Source organism: Protopterus annectens, chromosome 16.part0 (assembly GCF_019279795.1).
Source record: "Protopterus annectens isolate FY-2018-M chromosome 16.part0, PAN1.0, whole genome shotgun sequence".
NCBI lineage: Eukaryota > Metazoa > Chordata > Ceratodontiformes > Protopteridae > Protopterus > Protopterus annectens.
Window position 1 is genome coordinate 617,854,508 of NC_056750.1, and position 19,683 is coordinate 617,874,190.

The window sequence follows — 19,683 nt, forward strand, 5'->3', positions numbered from 1 at the left end:
AGAATAGATTGCAATGTAACCATTCAGAACTTGGACTTCTTCACGTGGAGGTTCAAGCGGTTGAGATCCAAGATGGGTCTCAGGTCCCCTGTTCTTTTCGGCACCAAAAAGAATCTGGAGTAAGTCCCTAATCCAATCTGGTCTGAGGGGACATGCTGGATGGTTCCTTTCTCTAGCAGCTTTAGAACCTCTGAAGCTGCGGAATCCCTTTGATTGGGTGGAACATCTGGGATTCTTTTGATTGGTGAGGGAGGAGAAGAGAAGGGAATGTAATATCCTCCATAATAAACTATTTTTAATACCCACTGGCCCTGGGTGATGTCTTGCCAGGCTTCTGGGTATAGTGAAATGCAACCCCCGACTGGCTCCGGAGATGCGCAGTCGGGCCTCCTATCAGGATCGCTGGTAGGGAGAACCACAAAAGGAGTCACGGTGTCCCTGGTTACACGGGCCTCCTCTGCCTCTAGGGTGGCATCTACCTGAGTTACCACCCCCTCCCCTGCCTCTGGAGGGAGAATCACTTTGTGCGTCATGAAAATCTTCTGAGATTTCTTGAACTACATTTTCCCACTCTTCTGGACCTTGGGATAAGGTCTAGAAGGCATGGAAAAACGGACTCCCACGGCAGACAGAGTTTTTCCCTCTTGCTTGCACCTAGTGAGAGTGTCCTTCACCTTGGTTCCGAACAACAATGAACCATCAAACGGGGAGTTGGTAAATGCAGACTTGAAGGCCTCCGCGAAATTACAGAGGCGCATCCAGGAGTGCCTCCTGAGAGAAACTCCAGAATTCGCTGCCCTACTCGCTCCTTTGGCTGCGTAAGAGATCAGCCTCATGGAGGAGTTAGCAACAGAATTTAGGGTAGACATCTGAGCATTGACTTTCTGAGCTACTGCGTCAGAAACATTACCCTGCAGAGAATCTCCAAGCTCTTTCAGGAGATCTCTCTGGAGCCGTGTAAAATGTGACAAGTAATTCAGCGACCACAGAGTAAAGGCCGCTGAAGAAAACATACGCTTCCCATACCGGTCCATGGTCCTAGACTCCTTGTTAGGGGGATGGACGGTAGATGAAGTCTCAGCCAATTCCTTTTTGGTGGCCACTGCCACCACCATGGCATCTGCCGGAATGCCCTTCGTGAGAAACACTTTGTCAGCGGGGGTGGACAGAAATTTGTTGGGTCTCCTGGGGACTGGTTCCACAGTGTCAGGGGTTTCCCACACCCTTCAACAAACCAGATCCAGGAGTTCATCGAAGCGGGGAGAAACCCAGGAGGCAGAGTGTTGAGCCCCAAAGGCCTTCAGGAACACAGACTCCTCCTCGGAGGGGGATTTAGAGGGCCAGTCGCCTCTCTGCTTCAAGATCTCTAGGATATCAGCGAAAGAGATATCCTCAGAGGACGACATAAGGGACCCCTCTGATTCCTCGAGTTTGGTGTCTGACGTGAGAGACTCTTCCTGGTAGTCGATGTGCTTCCTCTTGCACATTCTTTTTCTGGGTGGCTCCTCAGGCAAAAACTCTGGGGGGCCCTCAGGAAGTTGGGGACCATTCATGGAGGTATCCTGAGGCCTTGGGTCTCCGCTGTCCAAGGATAGGGGGCGATCAGAGACTGATACCGGAGCTGGAGCGGGTAGAGTGACGGTGCTGTATGATGCAGCTGAGGAGCTGGCCAGCACGCTTCGCATGACCTTGAAAGCTGGTCCCCCCGGATCCGAAGATCAACCAATCGTGGAAGACCTCAGAGCAGAAGGGACAAGGTCCAAAGCCGAAGCAAGGGTCAGGCTCACCCGAGCCGAAGCACCGAGATGGAGGCTAGGAGCCGAAGAGCGTCCCGAGACTCTCCCCTCGGGTCCGACCAAGGAACCATGAGTCCTGGACTCCGTGGACGGAGCAGACGGGGTCGGAGCTGAGATTGGAGAAGTCAGGACGGCTACCGGAGCCGACCTAGAAGCATCCGATGGCACCAACAACTCTGGCTCCGAAGGCTGAGATTTGCTCGGAGGAGGATCTATTGACGATGGATGGGTGAAGGGCTCAGGAGCCGACTGGGCCGGAGCCGAAAGCAATTTAGCCAGCACCGGTGATTGGAGCAGTCTGTACCACTTCTATCCACATCCACATCAGAGAGAGTCCTGGAGGACCTAGAGGACAAGCTAGGAGTTCTAGACCTCCTCTCAGAAGGAGACCTGCGAGGAGGAGAAACCGGTCTAAAAACTGGAGATTGGTTCCGAACTAATATCTTTGTCACCGGCTCCGAGAGGCTGGGAGCCGATGTAGGTTCTGTCGATTGAGCAACTTCCTTCGGCACCGAAGACAGTGGAGCCGAGGATGCCACAGCAGACTTAGTAACTTTCTCCAGAGTCTCCGATAAAACTGACGGAGCCGGAGAGCGTTTTTTTGCTTTGGAGGTTTTGTCTCTTTTAGAGGGAGAGGACTTTGCACTAGAAGACCTCTCCAAATCTTCCTCGAAGGAGGGTTTCAGTAATCCTTTCAGAATTAGTTTGCTCTTCCTTTCTTGAAGAACACGATGGCTGAATATGTGACAGAATGCACAAGATTCCTGAAGGTGGGTAGCCCCCAAACAATAAACGCACACAGAGTGCCGATCAGTAATCGACATCTTATATCCACATTTACTACATTTCTTGAAGCCCGGAGGCTTATGTTCTTTTGTATCCTTGGACATGATTGGCAGGACACTAGACACAACACAACTGACAAACCTGACACCAGCAACAAAGCGCAGGAACTAGACTCTAAATAAACTGCAGACACCACACAAGGACCTCTAACTCAAACGGCCCAGACAGGAAACAAGGGAAGGACTAGGTCCTCTAACTTAAACGGCCCTAGCCCGTAGGGATAGGGTACCTAAAAAAAAACGAACACAGAAGGGTAACAGATAACAAATGGAGGGAGGACTAGGTCCTCTAACTGAAACGGGCCTAGCCCGTTGGGAGATAGCTAACGGGATACCAAGAGAAATACCAAGACAAAGGCCACAAAAGGCCACACAAAAAAGCTTCCACAAACCAAAAGCACACACACCTAGCTATGAAAACAGCTTTTGGAGCAACACATTTGGTTAAAGAAGAAGAAAAGTTATACTTAGCCACAGCCAAGAGCGAGAACACGTCTGAGCTTTACGAGTGGCAAACAAGATCTGGGGAAAGGGAGCAGTGCAGCATGGGATAGCTCTTAGCCCAGCCAATTGAAAGACTTCAAGCTAGAGTATGGCCGAGTCGGACAACACAGGTAAGAATGCAGGCGAGATTGAACTACATAACATCATATATTCTCTGACCCACATCTTTTTTCCTTCTCAATGATTCCTGGAGAAGGTTCTTTGAGGAGTAAAAAAAGTGAATTCCCATGACAGATAGGATCTTACCATCCTGTTCACTTCTGGTGAGTGTTTCTAAGACCTTTGGCCCAAACAAGGTGGAAACATCAAAGGGGGCGTTAATGCATGGCGTCTTGAAGCCTTCTGCAAAATCACACAACTGCATCGAGGCATAGTGGTGTACAGCTATGCTGGTACCTGCTGCGCTAGCTGTTCCATCAGCTGTGTTAAAAGGCAGGGCACATAGAAATGCTAGAGAGGGAATTTAAGGTAGACAGCTGGGATTCCATGGTCTTCTGGACATCTGTTGGCAAATTACCTGAGAGAATTGTTGATCTCCTTGGTCAATTCTCTTTGGAAATGAGTAACATGGGTAGGATGGTTCAGCACTTTCAAGGAAAAGGTTGCTGAAGTTTAACTCCATTTTCCAAATCTGTCCAGCATCTGGGATTCCCTATTACGGGGATAGACAGACCAGCCGTCTTTGGAAAGTTCTTTCTTCTTGGCTGCCACTAAGCCCATAACATCTACATGGTGACTTTCACTCCAATGAGCTCTGCTCTCTGACATACCAAAATCGTATCTGTTTTTTTTGGGGGGGATCAACTCTGCTGTATCAGGTTCCTTCTGGGCCCTCTGTGCCACCAAATCAATAACAGTGTCAGGAAGGGGATCTCCCAGGCAATAGGAGAGGCAGCTCCAAAAGCCTCCAGAAACATAGAGTCTTCCAGAGAAGGTGTATCAGTGTACAATCTGCCTTTCGTCAGCTAAAGGAAATGCCTCTGGAGGGGTATCTAGGGGAACCCTCCCCTTCATCAACATTTAGGTCTTTCGGTGATGAATCAATACGCTTCCATTTGCAAGTCTGTTTTCTATGGATCTGTCACTGGGGAATTTCTGGCGACGGGTCCGAATCAGACTAGCAGGTTAATGACAGAATTTCCCTGAGGCTTTTGGAAGCTGACTGTCCCTATCAATGAGAAGGAGTAAGTCCAAAACAGTTTAAGTAGGAAGTCAAATAAGATGGAGGCACGTCTTTACTCAGTCTGGAGAGAACCCTCTGGAAGGCCTGGAAAGCCGAAGCAGAAATTAGAGTCAAGGAAGTCTCTACAATTGTGGGGGGGGGGGGGGGCAGGGAGAGATCCTGACACCATGACCCACCCCGGCTCTGAGGCCAACACTGTAGCTAACCTGCTAGGACCCGATGCTCAGAGAGGGAAAAGAGGGCTCCAACAGTTTCAAAGTTGATCCTTCCCCTTGAGTACTGGTCCCGATGCTTTGGATCTAATGCTTGTCTTGACCCGGCAAGGCTGGAGTGGACAGACTAAAGAATAGTCAGGGCAAAACTGGAAGGCCCTATCGGTGTCGATGCAGGTGCTTTGGTGAAGTTTGGATCCTAGGGTTTTGGTTCTGAAAGTTGAATTTGCAACACAGTTGTCAGGGGAGGGGTCAATGGCATTGTCCACAGCTCAACAACTGGGGGTGGAGCTGACAGGACCCTCATCAAAGGAACCTCTGCATCATTCTATCAATGCTGGCTCTGGTAAGGCTCCTCAAAGAATGAGGAGACCCAAAGGAAGATGTGATCGAGGAAGGCCAGGACTGCTGCTGGATTATTGGTGAATGGAGTCGATGACTAATTAGCACCAGGGAGAACAGCAGCAGTGGAGACGGTGAATGGATCCAAGGCTTTGGAACTTTCAGAGTCAGACTAACGGAAAAGTACAGTTGTGTACACTTACCATAAATGTAGATGTTTGAGTGTATTCACTGTTACAGTCATTACATTTGGGTAATCCTGCTGGCAGGTTGCCCTCAGTTGGCATGAATTCCAAAGTCTTGGGTCCTACGTCGGCTGCTGTCGCCCCTTCCCTGACGTCAGGTCGTCAGGGGTATAAAAGAAACAGCCAATGCCATTTTCTTCAGTTTTTCTTGCCCCAGATGTCAGGTGCCCCATAAAAGGGTAGGCAAATTTTATATATATAAAAATACATGCACCAATATAAACTTTACCTTCATCAACAAGCAAATACACCACATAGGTTGTATAAATCAGAGAAGGAAAAATAAGTTCCAGCAGTAAAAAGAGGGATGGCGGGTGGGTAACCTGGACTGCAACAGTGAATACACTCGAACATCTACATTTATGGTAAGTGCACACAACTGCACTATGTTCTTTGTGTTTCACTGCTGCAGTCATTACATTTGGGTAGAGTCCCAAAGCTATGGTTGAGAGGCTGGAGCTAAACGGCATTAGGAGCGGCTATGAGGCCCTGCAGAACTGCAGTGCCAAAGTCTGCCCTGGATTTAGAGTAGAGTGGCAGATGATAGTGCTTTGTAAAGGTGTGCACTGAACTCCAAGTAGCAGCCTCTAAAATGTCTTTGGTTGGTACTCCCCTGAGAAAGACTGCTGAAGTGGCTGCAGCTCTGGTTGAATGTGGCCTAATGCCCTTAGGCACTGGCTTGCCATGCTGTAAATAGCAGAAATGAATGCAGTGGCCTATCCACTTTGAAATAGTCTTCTTTGAGACAGCCTTTCCTTGTGATCCTGCAGCATATGCCACTAGTAATTGCTCTGTCTTCCTGAAAACTTTGGCTCTGTCCAAGTAGAATATAAGCTGTCTGTGTACGTCCAAAGAATGCAGAATTCTCTCCCCCTTGTTCTGTGAATTTGGGTAAAAAGTTGGCAGATGAACAGTTTGGTTAAGAGCCACACTGGACACCACCTTAGGCATAAATGTTGGGTTTGTCCTCTGAGAGACCCTGTCTGGATAAAAAATGATAAAAGGTTCCACAGCCATGAGTGCCTGTAGCTCTGAAACTCGTCTTGCAGAAGTTATTGCCTGGAGCAGAGCTGTTTTCCAAGATAAAAACTTTATATCAGCAGTAGCAGCTGGCTCAAAAGGAGGCAGGGTGAGTTTTTCCAAGACACAGTTGAGGTCCCACTCAGGTATTGGTGATCTCCTTGGAGGCCTTACATTTTTGGCTCCTCTGAGGTATTGCCTTAATAAAGGATGAGAAAAAGATTGGTGGCTCTGTATTGTAATGAGCCGAAATGGCAGAGGCATGAATTTTAATGGATGAAAAAGATAGGCCTTTGTCCAGCATCTCAGTTAAGTATTGCAAAATCTGAGGAATATTTGGTACAGCTGTATCATTTCCTTGTGCCTGGTTCCAAGCACAGAATCTCTTCCATTTTCCAGCATAAGATTTTCTAGTACTAGGCCTTCTGGCTCCCAAAATGACATCCATCACAGCTTTACTGAGAGGTGTGTTTTGTATGACTACATTATCCACCATGCTGCCAGGTTTAAAGTCCTGAGTTGGCTGTGCAGGATCTGATTGTTTTGCTTGGACAGTAGAGGAGGTATTTGAGGCAAGGTCCAAGCTGGGTATTGAGACAAGTTCCTTAGGATTGGATACCAGTACTGGCGGGGCCAGTCTGGGGCAATCAGTATCATCTTTGGCTTCTCCTGTCTGACCTTTAGGAGTACTTTGGGGAGGAGAGGCAGTGGAGGAAAGGCATATACTAATAGGTTTTTCCAGCTGAAAGATAGGGCATCCACTTTCCATGCTTGTCTGTGATAAGTCCTTGTGCAGAATCTTTTTAGTTGGTAGTTGTGAGGGGAGGCAAATAGATCTATGTCCGGGCATCCCCATCTCCTTGTTATCATGCTGAAGACTTGTGGATCCAGCTGCCACTCGTGGGGATCCATGAGGTTTCTGCTTAGTTCGTCTGCCAGAGTGTTTTCCTTTCCTGGAAGGAATTGTGCCTGCAGATGTACTTGGTAAGTCAATGCTGTGTTCCATAAAGTCATGGCTAGTCTGCAAAGGGGGTAAGAATGTGTGCCCCCCTGCTTGTTTATATACCACATGACCGTGGTGTTGTCTGTCTTCATCAGTAGTTGTCCCGGATGAAGTAGGTCCTTGAAGGCTGTCAGGGCATTTTGAACAGCTAGCATCTCTTTTTAATTGATATGTAGATGCATTTGGCTTGTGGACCATGTGCCCTGAATACATTTTCCTGCCATGTGTGCTCCCCAGGCATAATCTGATGCATCTGTTGTTATTGACTGCCTGGCTATGGGTAGAGTGAATGGCTGTCCCTTGTTGAGGTGACAGGCAAGTGCCCACCATCGAAACTCCTAAGGAATGAGGGTAATTAATGCTTCCAGGCTTTGACAATGTTGAGTCCAGACACTTTTTAGGTACCACTGAGTTTCCTCATATGCAGTCTGGCATATGGAATTAGCAGAATGCAGGATGCCATGAAGCCCAAAGCCTGCAGAATTTTTCTTGCAGATAACTGGGTCTTTGTTGCCAACATTTTGAAGTAAGAAGTTAGTTGCCTTTGTTTGTCTGGTGTGAGATAAGGCATCTGGGCAATTGTATTGAGGCTTGCACCCGAGAAATATGATCTCTTGAGAGGGTACTAGTTTTGATTTCTTTTCGTTTACTGTGTACCCTAGGCAAATTAATAATGTTTTTACGAATGCTTGGTTTGAGGACCATGTGCCCTGAATGCATCTTCCTGCCATGTGCCCCCCCCCCCCAGGCATAAGCTGATGCATCTGTAGTTAGGCTCTGCCTGGCTGGGGGTAATGTGAATGGCTGTCCCTTGTTCTGGTGCCAAGCCTTCGCCCACCATCGAAACTCCTGTTGCGGGCAGGGAATGAGAGTAATCATTGTTTCCAGGCTGTGGCAATGTTGAGTCCAAACATTCTTTAGGTACCACTGAAGTTTCCACATACACAGTCTTGCATATGGAATTAGTAGGGTGCAGGATGCCATGAAGCCCAAAGCCTGCAGAATTTTTCTTGCATATAACTGGGCCTTTGTTGCCAACATTTTGAAATAGGTAGTCAGTTGTCTTTGTTTGTCTGGCGTGAGATAAGCCATCTGGGCAGTTGTATTTAAGCTTGCACCCAGGAATATTATCTCTTGAGAGGGTACTAGTTTTGATTTCTTTTCATTGACTGTGTACCCTAGGCATGTTAGAAGTCTTTTCACAAACGCCAGATGCCGTAGTAGAATGTCCTTGTTCTCTGCTTGAATTAGACAGTCGTCCAAGTAAGGATATATTTGTATTCCTCTTTGTCTGCAGAATGCAATTACTGGTGCCAGGCACTTTGTAAAGACCCTGGGCGCAGTAGATAAGCCAAAGGGCAGTGCAGAGAATTGGTAATGGCTTGAGCCAGCCATGAGGTATCGTCTGCATGATTGTCTGATTGGGACATGCAGGTATGCCTCTTTTAGGTCTAAAGTCACAAGCCAAGCCTTCTTGCCCATCATGGGCAGAAGCTGTTGCAAAGTCAACATTTTGAATTTTGGTATATCCAGGAATGTGTTCAGAATAGATAGATCCAGTACTGGTCTCCAGGCCTTGTCCTTTCTTGGTACCAAGAACAGTCTTGAGTAAAATCCTTGTCCCTGCTCTTGCTCTGGTACTTGTAGAATAGCCCCCATGTCCATGAGGGATGAGACTTGTTTTTGTGCCTCTGCCCATTGATTTTTTGGCAGATCTGGCCAGCCGTTTGCCTTTGGCAGGGTATGGAAGTGGAACTTGTAGCCTTGTGACACTATGTTTAGAACCCACTTGTCCTGGGTTATAATGTGCCAATTTTGAGAAAAAAAGTGCTAATTTTCCCCCTAAGGGTGCTGCTAGGAGATAAGTGCTTGGTGCAGGCAGGGGGAAGTCATTGGGACTGTTTCCTGTATGGTTGTGATTTGTCTTCTCCAACTTTGGAGGTAGAAGCACCCCATGGCTTTGACCTGTATGAACCTTGCAGCTGGGATCTGCCTCTAGGGTGTCTGGATCTGCCCCTTTGAGGTCTGTCTGACACAGGAAAGGACCAATTCTTTGTAGGCCAGTGTCTACTAAACCTAGGTGGCTGTACTTGTAAAAAATCTTTGACAGTTTGCATAGATTTAGCTTTGTCCTCCATTTTCTTTAACACCTGTTCTGCCTTAACACCAAACAAAGTATCATGCTGTAAAGGTGCATCTAATAACTTAACTTTGACATGATCAGGCAGATTTTGTTCCTTTAACCATGCATGCCTCCTAATTACAGAACCCGTGACTGCGGCCCTGCAGGAGGCCTCCAAGGAATCAAAACCACACTGCAAAGTATGCTTTTCAACTTGTTCAGCTGCATGCAATAAATCCTGCATTTCCTTGTTTTCTGCACATTCAGAGTTTAACAACATTTTCTGTTTAAGCAATGCCATGACATGTTGCTGATATTTGAGCATATGAAACTGACAGTTTAAGGCCCTTATAGCCAAGGTAGCAGATGTATAAACCTTTTTTCCCCATCTATCCAGTGCCCTAGAATCTCTGTCAGAGGGGGTAGGGTTTTTTGCAGCGGAAGCCTTAACTGCTTTGGGACCCTGCAAAATAGTTTCTGGGTCTGCAGCAAGGTTTTTAAAAAGGAATTTATGAGAGTCAGGAACCCTGTAATATCGGTCAGGCTTAACAGGAGCTGGAGGTAAGGAGTCAGGGGTAAGACTAGACTCCAAAAACACATCATCTACAATGTCTAACACACAGGTGGAATGGCTAGTGGCCTGTGTTGAGGAAGTAAAAGGAAATCCCTGAGCCTCTTTTTAGATTCTGAAAAAAATCTTGGCTCTCCCAGTGGAAATGCTCCCTCATGGTATGTAAGGTTTCCTCAAAAGAATAGTCCTCTGGAGGAGAAGCAGAAGGGATAGATTATTCAGCATCAGAATCCTCATAGAGGGGAAGAGAATATTCTTGATCAGAAGAAAGAGAAACCTGATCTGAAGATTCACAGTCTGTCTCTTGCCTAGCCCTCTTATCAGGAGGGGGATGGGAACCCCTGATCAAATTAATCAAGTCTTCAGCCATTTTGAGCATCTGTTTTTTGGGCATAGAGGCCTGTCCACGTGGCTCTTGAGTTTGTTTCTTTGCTTTAGAAGGTGCTTTAGCCTTTGCCTTTGAAGCTGAAGTCGGTTTAATGTAAAGATGTTTAGGTCTGAATACACCCTCAGAAGCCGGTGCCTGCTCAGCGGCTCCGGACCCATCTGAAGGAATAGTATCCGAGGCTCCAATACCTTGAGAATCCAGTGGCATGGCCGACTCCACATGGGTGTCAGTTGCGGCCTGCGACTCTAAAGTAGTGGGCGTCAGGGGCTGCGAAAGCACCTCACTGAGGACCGGCGACTGGCTTAGGAGAAGCTTCGTCGTCGGTTTTGGGCCTCGGTTGTCTATTTCTCTCCTTTTCTTTGCGTTTTTTGTGAACTCTGGTAGTCGGATGGCTATCCGACTACATTTCTGGATAATTAAACCGGCGTCCAAAATAGTTTAAAGCAAATTATACCGACGCTTAATAGTGCATTGGTTAAATCTAGCACAAAACCGACAACTAGAACAAGGAATACAGTAAGAATGAAAGTCCTTATGAGGTATTTGCTTTCCACAAGAAATATAATTATTTACTTTTTCTGACATCGGTCTGGAGCAAGAAAAAAGTTTCCGCAATGGGGTACGTAGCTTTATTGAAGACTTCAGATATGAAACTCGAACACGAAAATCTCAGGAGTCGGCCAACCGGCACTTGCGAACTGCTTCTGCTTCGGTCACCGCGCGGCAAGAAAGGCTGAAGAAAATGGCGTCGGCTGCTTCTTTTATACCCCTGATGACCTGACGTCAGGGAAGGGGCAACAGCAGCCGACGCAGGACCCAAGACTTTGGAATTCAGGCCGACTGAGGGCAACCTGTCAGCAGGATTACCCAAATGTAATGACTGCAACAGTGAAACACGAAGAACATCTGCTAGGTCCAGAGACCATTTTCTAGCTCTCTTAAGGCCTTTCTCGGGAGTCTTGAATTTCGAGGTTGACTCTCTTGATTCTCTCTTTCTCCTTTGAGGTTGATGGAGAAAGAGATGCCACAGATTTGCTGGACTGAGCAGGAAGAAGAACTTTCAGAATCAATCTGCCCCTCCTACTTTGAAGGGCTTTGTGAACAGAAGAAGCACAGACTTTGCAGTCTGTGTTTAAATGTGCTCTGTTAAGCAGTAAACACAAAGTGAGAGGGCTCTTGTGGAGGTATGTTATGGCCACATTTTGAACATTTTAGCTGCTGTTGCAAAATTTCAGACTTCACAATACACTTTTTCAGTGGTGTAGTGGAGTCCAACTAAAGTTCAGCTATGGCCAAAAGCAAAATAACAATATTTTGCATGAAAGAAACCAAAAGTACCATATAACTTTCAAAATGATCATCAGTCCAGGTGCAGGAGTAATTTGCAACAACAGAGAAGCCAGAGTTCTCCCTCACAGAACAGCACCAGACCCCCCCCCCCTCACCAAACTTGTCCAATTGTCCCAGTCTAAAGGAAGTCAAGGATCATCTGCTCCTCCAGCTGTAGGTATGTCTGGCAATCAAACAGGACATGGGAATAAGGACAGTAATTTCCATGGGCAACACAATTCCCTTTCACTACCCACCCCAGTTCTACAATCTTCTTTTGCCGGATCTCTCATCCCATCAAAAGTGTGCAGCAAGAAAAAGGTCTTAAACTTCATCTAGAAAACAACCATCCAAGATGTCTCACCTTATTAAAAAGAATTACTTTATCACTGCAGGTTCTACTTTTTACCACAAAAGACCTCAGACCCATATTGGATTTGAGAAGCATCAATTAATTTATGCTATCTCAAAAAGAAAAAAAAAACTTGCAGATATGTCATACTGCAGTCTCCTCTTTCTCGGTCATAAAGAGACAGAATGGCTCTTTGCACTTTCAGGAGTTCACAACCACATTAATATTGTCACTATTATAAAACTTAAAGTATCTCAGACAACACTTTATACCCGATGACATCAGCAGTGTCTGATGAGATTATGGTAATAACAGTGTCCCACATGCTGGTGTAACAGTCTTTCTGTAATGTCAAGCAAGTGCACACATGCACACACACACACACACACACGCACGCACGCACACACACACACACACACACACACACACACACACACACACACACACACACACACACCTTAATATCCATAAAATATGAAAATGGTAACAGATACCGCAAAACACTATGATAAGGATACTACATACTGAACTATCTACTATTCCTAAAGTCAGAATAATGCCCCAACAAGAATATGTTTTAAATGCTAAATGCAACAGTTAAGAGCAATGGATGGGGAAGGAAAAGCGCATACAACAACTAAAGCTGAGAAAAAAGAGAAAACAAATTATCTGTATGACAAACAGCCAAAATGACTAAAAACCTCTAACTAGAGTGCAAACGAACAGTCAGGGCAATTTGGACTTATAAAAATAAGTACTTTAATAACTGCAAGAAAAACAATAAAAATCAATATGCACACAATACAGTATTTAGCGCTTTCTTCCCTCATGGTGGACTTCATCAGAATACTGAAAAAGGGAGAGTTACTTCCTTAACTACCATTTGTTCCTTAATTAAGAACATCAAAAAAATCCATTAAAAAAAGGGCTTATCCTAATGGCAGAATCAGATCCTGCAACCGTTCAGTTCAGGCAACAAACAAGCTCTGAGGTATTTTGAGGGTGGAAGGGAAATTTTGGGTAGGGGAAGAGTCAGAGCCCCAGATCTGAAGGTTTAAAGGTGCTGTGGCCAGAACTGAGCTGGATCTGAGTCCCACACATTGAATAAGACAAAAATGGACAACATCAGATCATTAAATATGCAACATTAATTGGTGCTGAGCCAAGTGCTATTTTGACTTGGCATACAGAACTGATACTTGCAGAGAGGTAATGCAAGCTGTTACAGAATCCTGAGTATTCTAGAGTCAGCAGAAGAAAATACAGTCAAGAAGTTAAAATAAATGAAAGATTGATAAAAGTGTATGTCATAACTGTACGAAATAATATGCAACCAAATGTGCAAGGAAATGATCCAATAATCAGAAAAAATGACCATTAAAATACACTAAGATTTAATAACAAAATATCACATTCAGTACATGCTTTCGTTTTAAACAAGACTTCTTCAGAATGAATGCATAAAAACATTAATTAACCTTTATATAACGATCAATCACGATTTAATTAACTAATTAATGCCTAATTTTCTTCCTATTCAAATACAACTTAAAATTTTATCATTAAGCCATGGAGGGTTGCAAGCATCCAGTTTCATCTGTCGACAATACTCCTTCCAGTGTAATTCATCTTCTGCATCAGACTTATTTATAAAATTGTCAACTTGGTCTATAACTATAAATTTCAAAGAGATCTTGCATCCACTAACTAAATAATGCTAAGTGCATTATTAATATCACCTACAGAAATAGCATATATATATGCTCATATTTCCTACGACATAGTTCTCTCGTAGTCCTACCTACATAATAGGCAGGACAGGATAAGCACAATGCTAAATATATAACAAACTTGGATTTACATGTAAATTAACCTGGAATCTTAATTTTCCTATCTTTAATAACAATTTCAGCTGCATCTGTTTTTAGATACTAAAAATAATTACAACTTAAGCAATTTAACATTCTTTTTTTATTACACTGGTCACTCTAAGCTTAACTTAGAGTGAAAAATATATTTGAAAATTTGTCCCCTTTTATTAACAAAACCTAGACTCTCCCCTACAAGTTTTTTTTTTATCTCTGGGAAGCTACTAAAAATTTTTAAGTTGTCCCTAATAATATCTTCAATAACTGTTTAACTTAAAGATTCTGAATTAACATTCTAGTACACAATTTGTTCTATTTGTTGTTTTATTAAAAACTCCCATAACTGCCTTTCTTCTATATTGTATTTCATCAAACTTTTGGTTAACCAGCTTCCCTGGGTATCCTGTTCCCAAAAATCTATAGCATAAAGCAGTCCCTTCACTGATAAAATCACTGTCATTATCTGTTAACCTTCTAACTCTTATTAACTGTCCTTTAACAATATTATCTTTGATTCTTTATGAATGCATACTTTCATATCTTAAATAAACATAATTTTGCACTTCTTAATACATTTTCGTTGCTAAAAAGGACACATGAAAAATGTCAGTCAGACTAAGGTCTATGTGTGTCAAAGGCAGCACATGAAGGAAGATTATATGTTCAGCCTGTTGCTGGCAGGAAACCAAAGTGCCAAAGGGTAAGAATCACACATCCATGACCCTAGATCCCACCAAGAGTTTTGAAGAGTGCCCAATCTTTTTGTTCCTCATCTAAACACTACTGCACACTCACACTGTGGCTCCTCCCCCATAGAAGAGATGCAGTGGCCCTAGAAGGAGCAGTGTTTGGCCTAGAGTGCTCCTGATCAGTGACAATATGACTCAGAAGGCATTGTCTAATGATTAGGATGGATCAAATGAAGACTGAGCTGATCAGGAGGGGAATAGGAGGCACTGAGCATTACCATCCCCCAATGCACTTCTCAGCTTCATGACCTCCAAGGAAACAGGGATTGGAATGGGATCTATTCCCCACTAATCAAGTCAGAGGACTGGAAGGTCTCAGATGACAGAATGCCTTATATGGAGTCTAATCCTCAGCCAGTCCTAACAACAAAGTTTCAGACTCCAAAACTCCAACTCATCCATCATGAATAAGAGGTACCGAAGGTCCTGACACAAGCCTCATTCCATCACTACTCAACATTTGGCAACTTTCAGCAAGAATGAAACAATGAATAAATAACAACAATAAACAAATACATTACAAAGGCAAGCAACTGCACTAACAGCAACAAAAAGAATTTATAATAATCTGAACAATAGGAGGGACAAAAAAAAATAAATGGCGGGCATGTGGCATGAGTGCAATTATGTAGTCAGTGAGGTAAATCACTGCATGCATCCCCACAACCAGAGATGCTGAATGCTGACTGATGGACAGGATAAACCAATCCATCAAGGAGACTTCTGCCATCAGAGCAAGAGAAATAACAACTGTTATGAGACTGTTTTCACGAAGGGGAACCCAGAAGTATACCCACATCAGAAGCCTTTCAGGTTAAGATCTAAGAAAATAACTGTTCAGAATGATGTCAAAAAATCCCTGAGAGGAGAAAGAGAACGGTTGGCAATTCCTGCTGGAACAGCTGGAAGGTTAAAAGATAAAAATCAGGAAACATGCTACTTTTTCCCAAGCTGTGAGTTATATTAACCATTTGTGATCGGTGCTCTCTACTCCAGTTAACATATTTTACAAATAAATGAATGACTTCATGAAACCTTAAAATTCACATCATTTGTTAGAGATAAACAATTCTTGTGACATTTCTAAAAAGCCAGATGACAGAAATAAAAGAACTACACTGTTTATCACCACTAGTCAGAACCCGCAAGAAAGTGCACATTTTAATATTTCAATTTTCCTTCACATGATAAACCAATGAATTTCACTTCACGGTTTGTCTGCCAGACTTGAAAGTTATTTCTCAGCTTGCCATTATCACAGGATTCTTTTAAATTAAAACAAATCAATGTTAACATATTCTTATGATGTGATTTATCAAGTCTACATAAAAGTCCTTCATTCATTCTCCAATTACACCCTTGATCCAATTCATCCAGAGTCTATCTAGTACTCAAGGGTACAACACAGAGAAAAATTAATCCTGGATATGATGCCAGTCTATCACAACAGGTGCGCCCGTACACACACACACAGACATACACAGACACACACACACACACACACACACACACACACACACACACACACACACACACACACACACACACACACACACAATGCACACTTCTAGGCAATTTGATGGATCATGATTTACACTTTCTGCCTAACTTCTGGGATGTAAGTGAAAAGCAAAGCATCCAGTAAAAACACATTTGGATACAGGGAAGGCAGGAACTGTTCATACAGAAGGCAGAGCAGGTGAGACTCATACTGGAGAAAGCATTACTGTGAGCCAGCAACTCTAGCGAGAGGGCCACCGTACTACCCAAGACGACATGCAACTAACTAGACCTACAAAGTATGCTACAGAGAAAAGAAAATATATAAGTGCAAGTAAGCCAGAGGGAAACAGACAAATGCTAACCACAACATGAAATAAAGATGCATTTACAAGTACAGAAAAAAGCACTGAACACCACATAATGATAACATGTATCTGACCTGTACACACTCAAAATGCAAGCGAGACTTGCAGTGGGTGTTGACTGCTGATTCTGAATGACAAAATTTGTGACAAAGCCTGCAAAGAAAACCTGTTACTGGAACCACAAACTCTGGACCTGTGGCAGAAAGAGAGAAGCAGAGAAAGAGGAAATTATGACCACACATCACAATAAAAAAAAAGTTAAGTCACACACCAAAGTAAAAAAAAAACATCTGATTTGAGAAAAAAATAATACAGAATTTTAAACAGTGTCTCCAAAAAAGTCTATATCACATAAGAATCATGTGAGTGGATAAGTTTGGGTGGGGTGGGGGTGGGGGAGCATGTTAAGAACCTTAACAGAATGAAGTACAACACACAGTAGTTCACAGTACCAAGATAAACACAAGATTTTTACATAAAGAAATAAAAGTTCATTTATTACAGTGTAAGTGCTCTTTACACTAAAAAAATCTAAGCAGCATGTTGTTTTAAAGACAGTCATTTCAATCACATCCATTTCCATGGAAACAAACATCAAATGTCAGGAATAGTGTGTACTGCTGTTAATACTATGATGATATTCTGTCCCCTGGCATTTAGGCCTGTTGCTTTAGCTGCTTGTGAGGAAGCAGAATTTTTTTTTTAATTGCCAGTGCAAGATAAGGAGTGGAACAGCCAGATACTAAAAGTCAGGAAATCTCCAGTAAGGCAGCAAAAAATGGAATGCTTATTACTGGTGACTCATAAGTACAAGGATATCTGAAACATTATACCAAGAATTAATCGTTAGCTGGTTACCCAGAATAGTTTTCTAGGGTGTTAAACTTGTAGATGTGCTCAAAGAGTTACAAAAAACTCTTCTCATTAATAACAGTAATGCGTGTGTGATTACAGCATGTGGTAGTAATGATGTGGGAAGACCTTCCACAGGCCACTGGAAATGTACTACTGCTACCTTGACAAAACTTAGTATGGAAAAAAAGAGTTTATTTTCGTTAACATTCCTTCTGTTTGTTTTTCAAACTTGAATAAAACAGTCACTTGGTTTGAAAATGCATTGGCAGCAGTGCTTGATTTGGATTGTATTTTTGTGGGAGAAATTGGAGGACAAAAACAATGTGTTTGCAAGGGACGGCTATCATTTGGGAGGCCAAGTCAACAAGGTTCCAGGTATTACTTACCAAAAGCAGTCAAGACATTTTTAAGAAATTCAACTCTGCAGTTATAAGCAATGATTCACCTGCTCAATTTAGCAACTTTACTTGCACTGTAATCAATGCTAGGAGTTTAAATACAATATAGGACTCTGAAACTGTTGGAGAACAGAAGTGTTATATGTGTTGAAAAAACCTGATACAATATGAATTCACTTACTAAATTTAAACTTATACGGGGTGTTTCATATACACAAAGGTAAGAGGACAGGAACTGTGTCAATATACACTAAGAACGAAATTACATCCACTGGAATAGGTACTAAGTTTTGGAGTGAGATAGTGTCTTTATATTCAGCTAGGTCAGGAAACTCATAGGATGGCTGCCATTTATAGACAAACTAGGATAAAAATAATGAAACTTAGTTATAAACCAAACTGCTCTTTTAATAACAAAAGTAAGCAAAGTAATAAACTCCAGTAAGCACTTTTGTCTTCTAACAAACAAGACTTCATCAGACTGGATTTAAAATGACATCATCATTCATTTAAATACTAAAACTCCACATCACATGGCCATACAGGTTTAATGTTTTAACCCCTTCCTCTTCAAGTAAGCTACAAAATCCTCTCTGCTGTTGAGCCCTGGAGGACAGCAGACATTCAACAACCTGCCATGTGTATTCCAACTAGAATAACTTAGAGAATGAGAACATTTTGAGTGAGATCTGTAACTATTTACAGAAGAGTTTTCTATTTGTTGAAGGAGATTCATGTGCCATCTAAAAACAAGGGGTCAGCTTCATGCATACTTACACTAAGTGTACACAATCTGTTTTCAAGAACACCCTACCACATTTTTTGTGCTGTCTATTCACTCAAAGACTATATTAAGTCTACACTTTGTGGTAACCTTTATGAATCTTCCTCAGTATTTAAGGCTGCAAGACAATCAGAAGAAAAACTAAAATTAGGAGTAAGAAGGTTGAAGTTATGCTTGTGTGTCTATTCACACAGAATAGTATACATACTCATTGTAAGTGTTCATGAATCCGGCCAAAAGATTCTATGGAGACTTATGCCAGAGCAGAAGGATTTTACTAGGATACAAACAAATTGTGAACCTACACATGGGATGAATACATTCGACACAGTATTGGCTTAAAGTCTGGAACTGGTTAATGAATACCCCGTGGTCCTCAATTTTGGTAATTCTGACTACTGTGATGTATAATGGAAATTTAAAACAAATTAGTAAAAGCCAAACAACAATGTAATCAGCCTTTTAGAAAGTTTTATCATGGCAACTACTAAGAAATAAAAAAGGAGTTAACCATAACTGAAGGACAGAAAACTGGAAGACATTTTATGAACTCATGGATTCCTTACTACAAAGATTTACTGTATATCTCAGAGTTTGGGTAAAGAGGTAATACGCATTAATTGTGCTCTGGTTGATGCATTCATTTCAGCAATATTTTAACAAGAAAAATGTCTCTGGAGATTGAGCACGGACATATCTACACATACAGAACAAACAAATATTGAAGAAGGCAAAAAAATTTTGACAAAATCTGTTAAAGACAAAGGATCCACTATGAAAAGAAACTTACCCTGCACTCTTTGGACTACTACAATGTCGTTTTCAAAATAAGTATGCCAGTTCAAAGCTGATCACTAATAATATTCAAATTATTCAGAATGACCCATGATCATGGACCGCATCAGCACTGTAACAGTATGAGATTACAAAAGACATCTTAAGGACAATCAACAGTACAGGTAGTAAGGTGGTGATCCCTTTGTATACTGCCCTCATTAGATCTTACTCAGGATAGGGTATGGCTGCTGGCTCCCTACTGAAATGTTGACATGCCAAATAAAAAAAAGAGACCGAAAACACAGGAGAAGAGATCTTTAAAACCTACTTTTGTGGGGGTGTGGTGGTATGGTTTCGGGGACATTGGGGGTGGCAACCCCCCCCCCCAAAGTTATATCTCCATGAGAACCATAACTCAGAGAAAAGGGAACATCCTGAAAGATGGCATTTCAGACTTAGTATATGTAAGTTC

General features: G+C 42.8%; 1 protein-coding gene across 7 annotated transcripts in view; it reads right to left on the minus strand.

Annotated features, from left to right (window-relative positions):
* Positions 1-19,683, minus strand: part of CIZ1 (CDKN1A interacting zinc finger protein 1) — a 2,016,138-nt gene that overhangs the window by 67,928 nt on the left and 1,928,527 nt on the right. For all 7 annotated transcript variants that reach the window (XM_044058876.1, XM_044058878.1, XM_044058879.1 and 4 more), the window contains one exon: positions 16,472-16,590. In XM_044058876.1, coding sequence (XP_043914811.1) covers positions 16,472-16,590 — 119 coding nt within the window. The remainder of the gene's footprint in view (positions 1-16,471; positions 16,591-19,683) is intronic.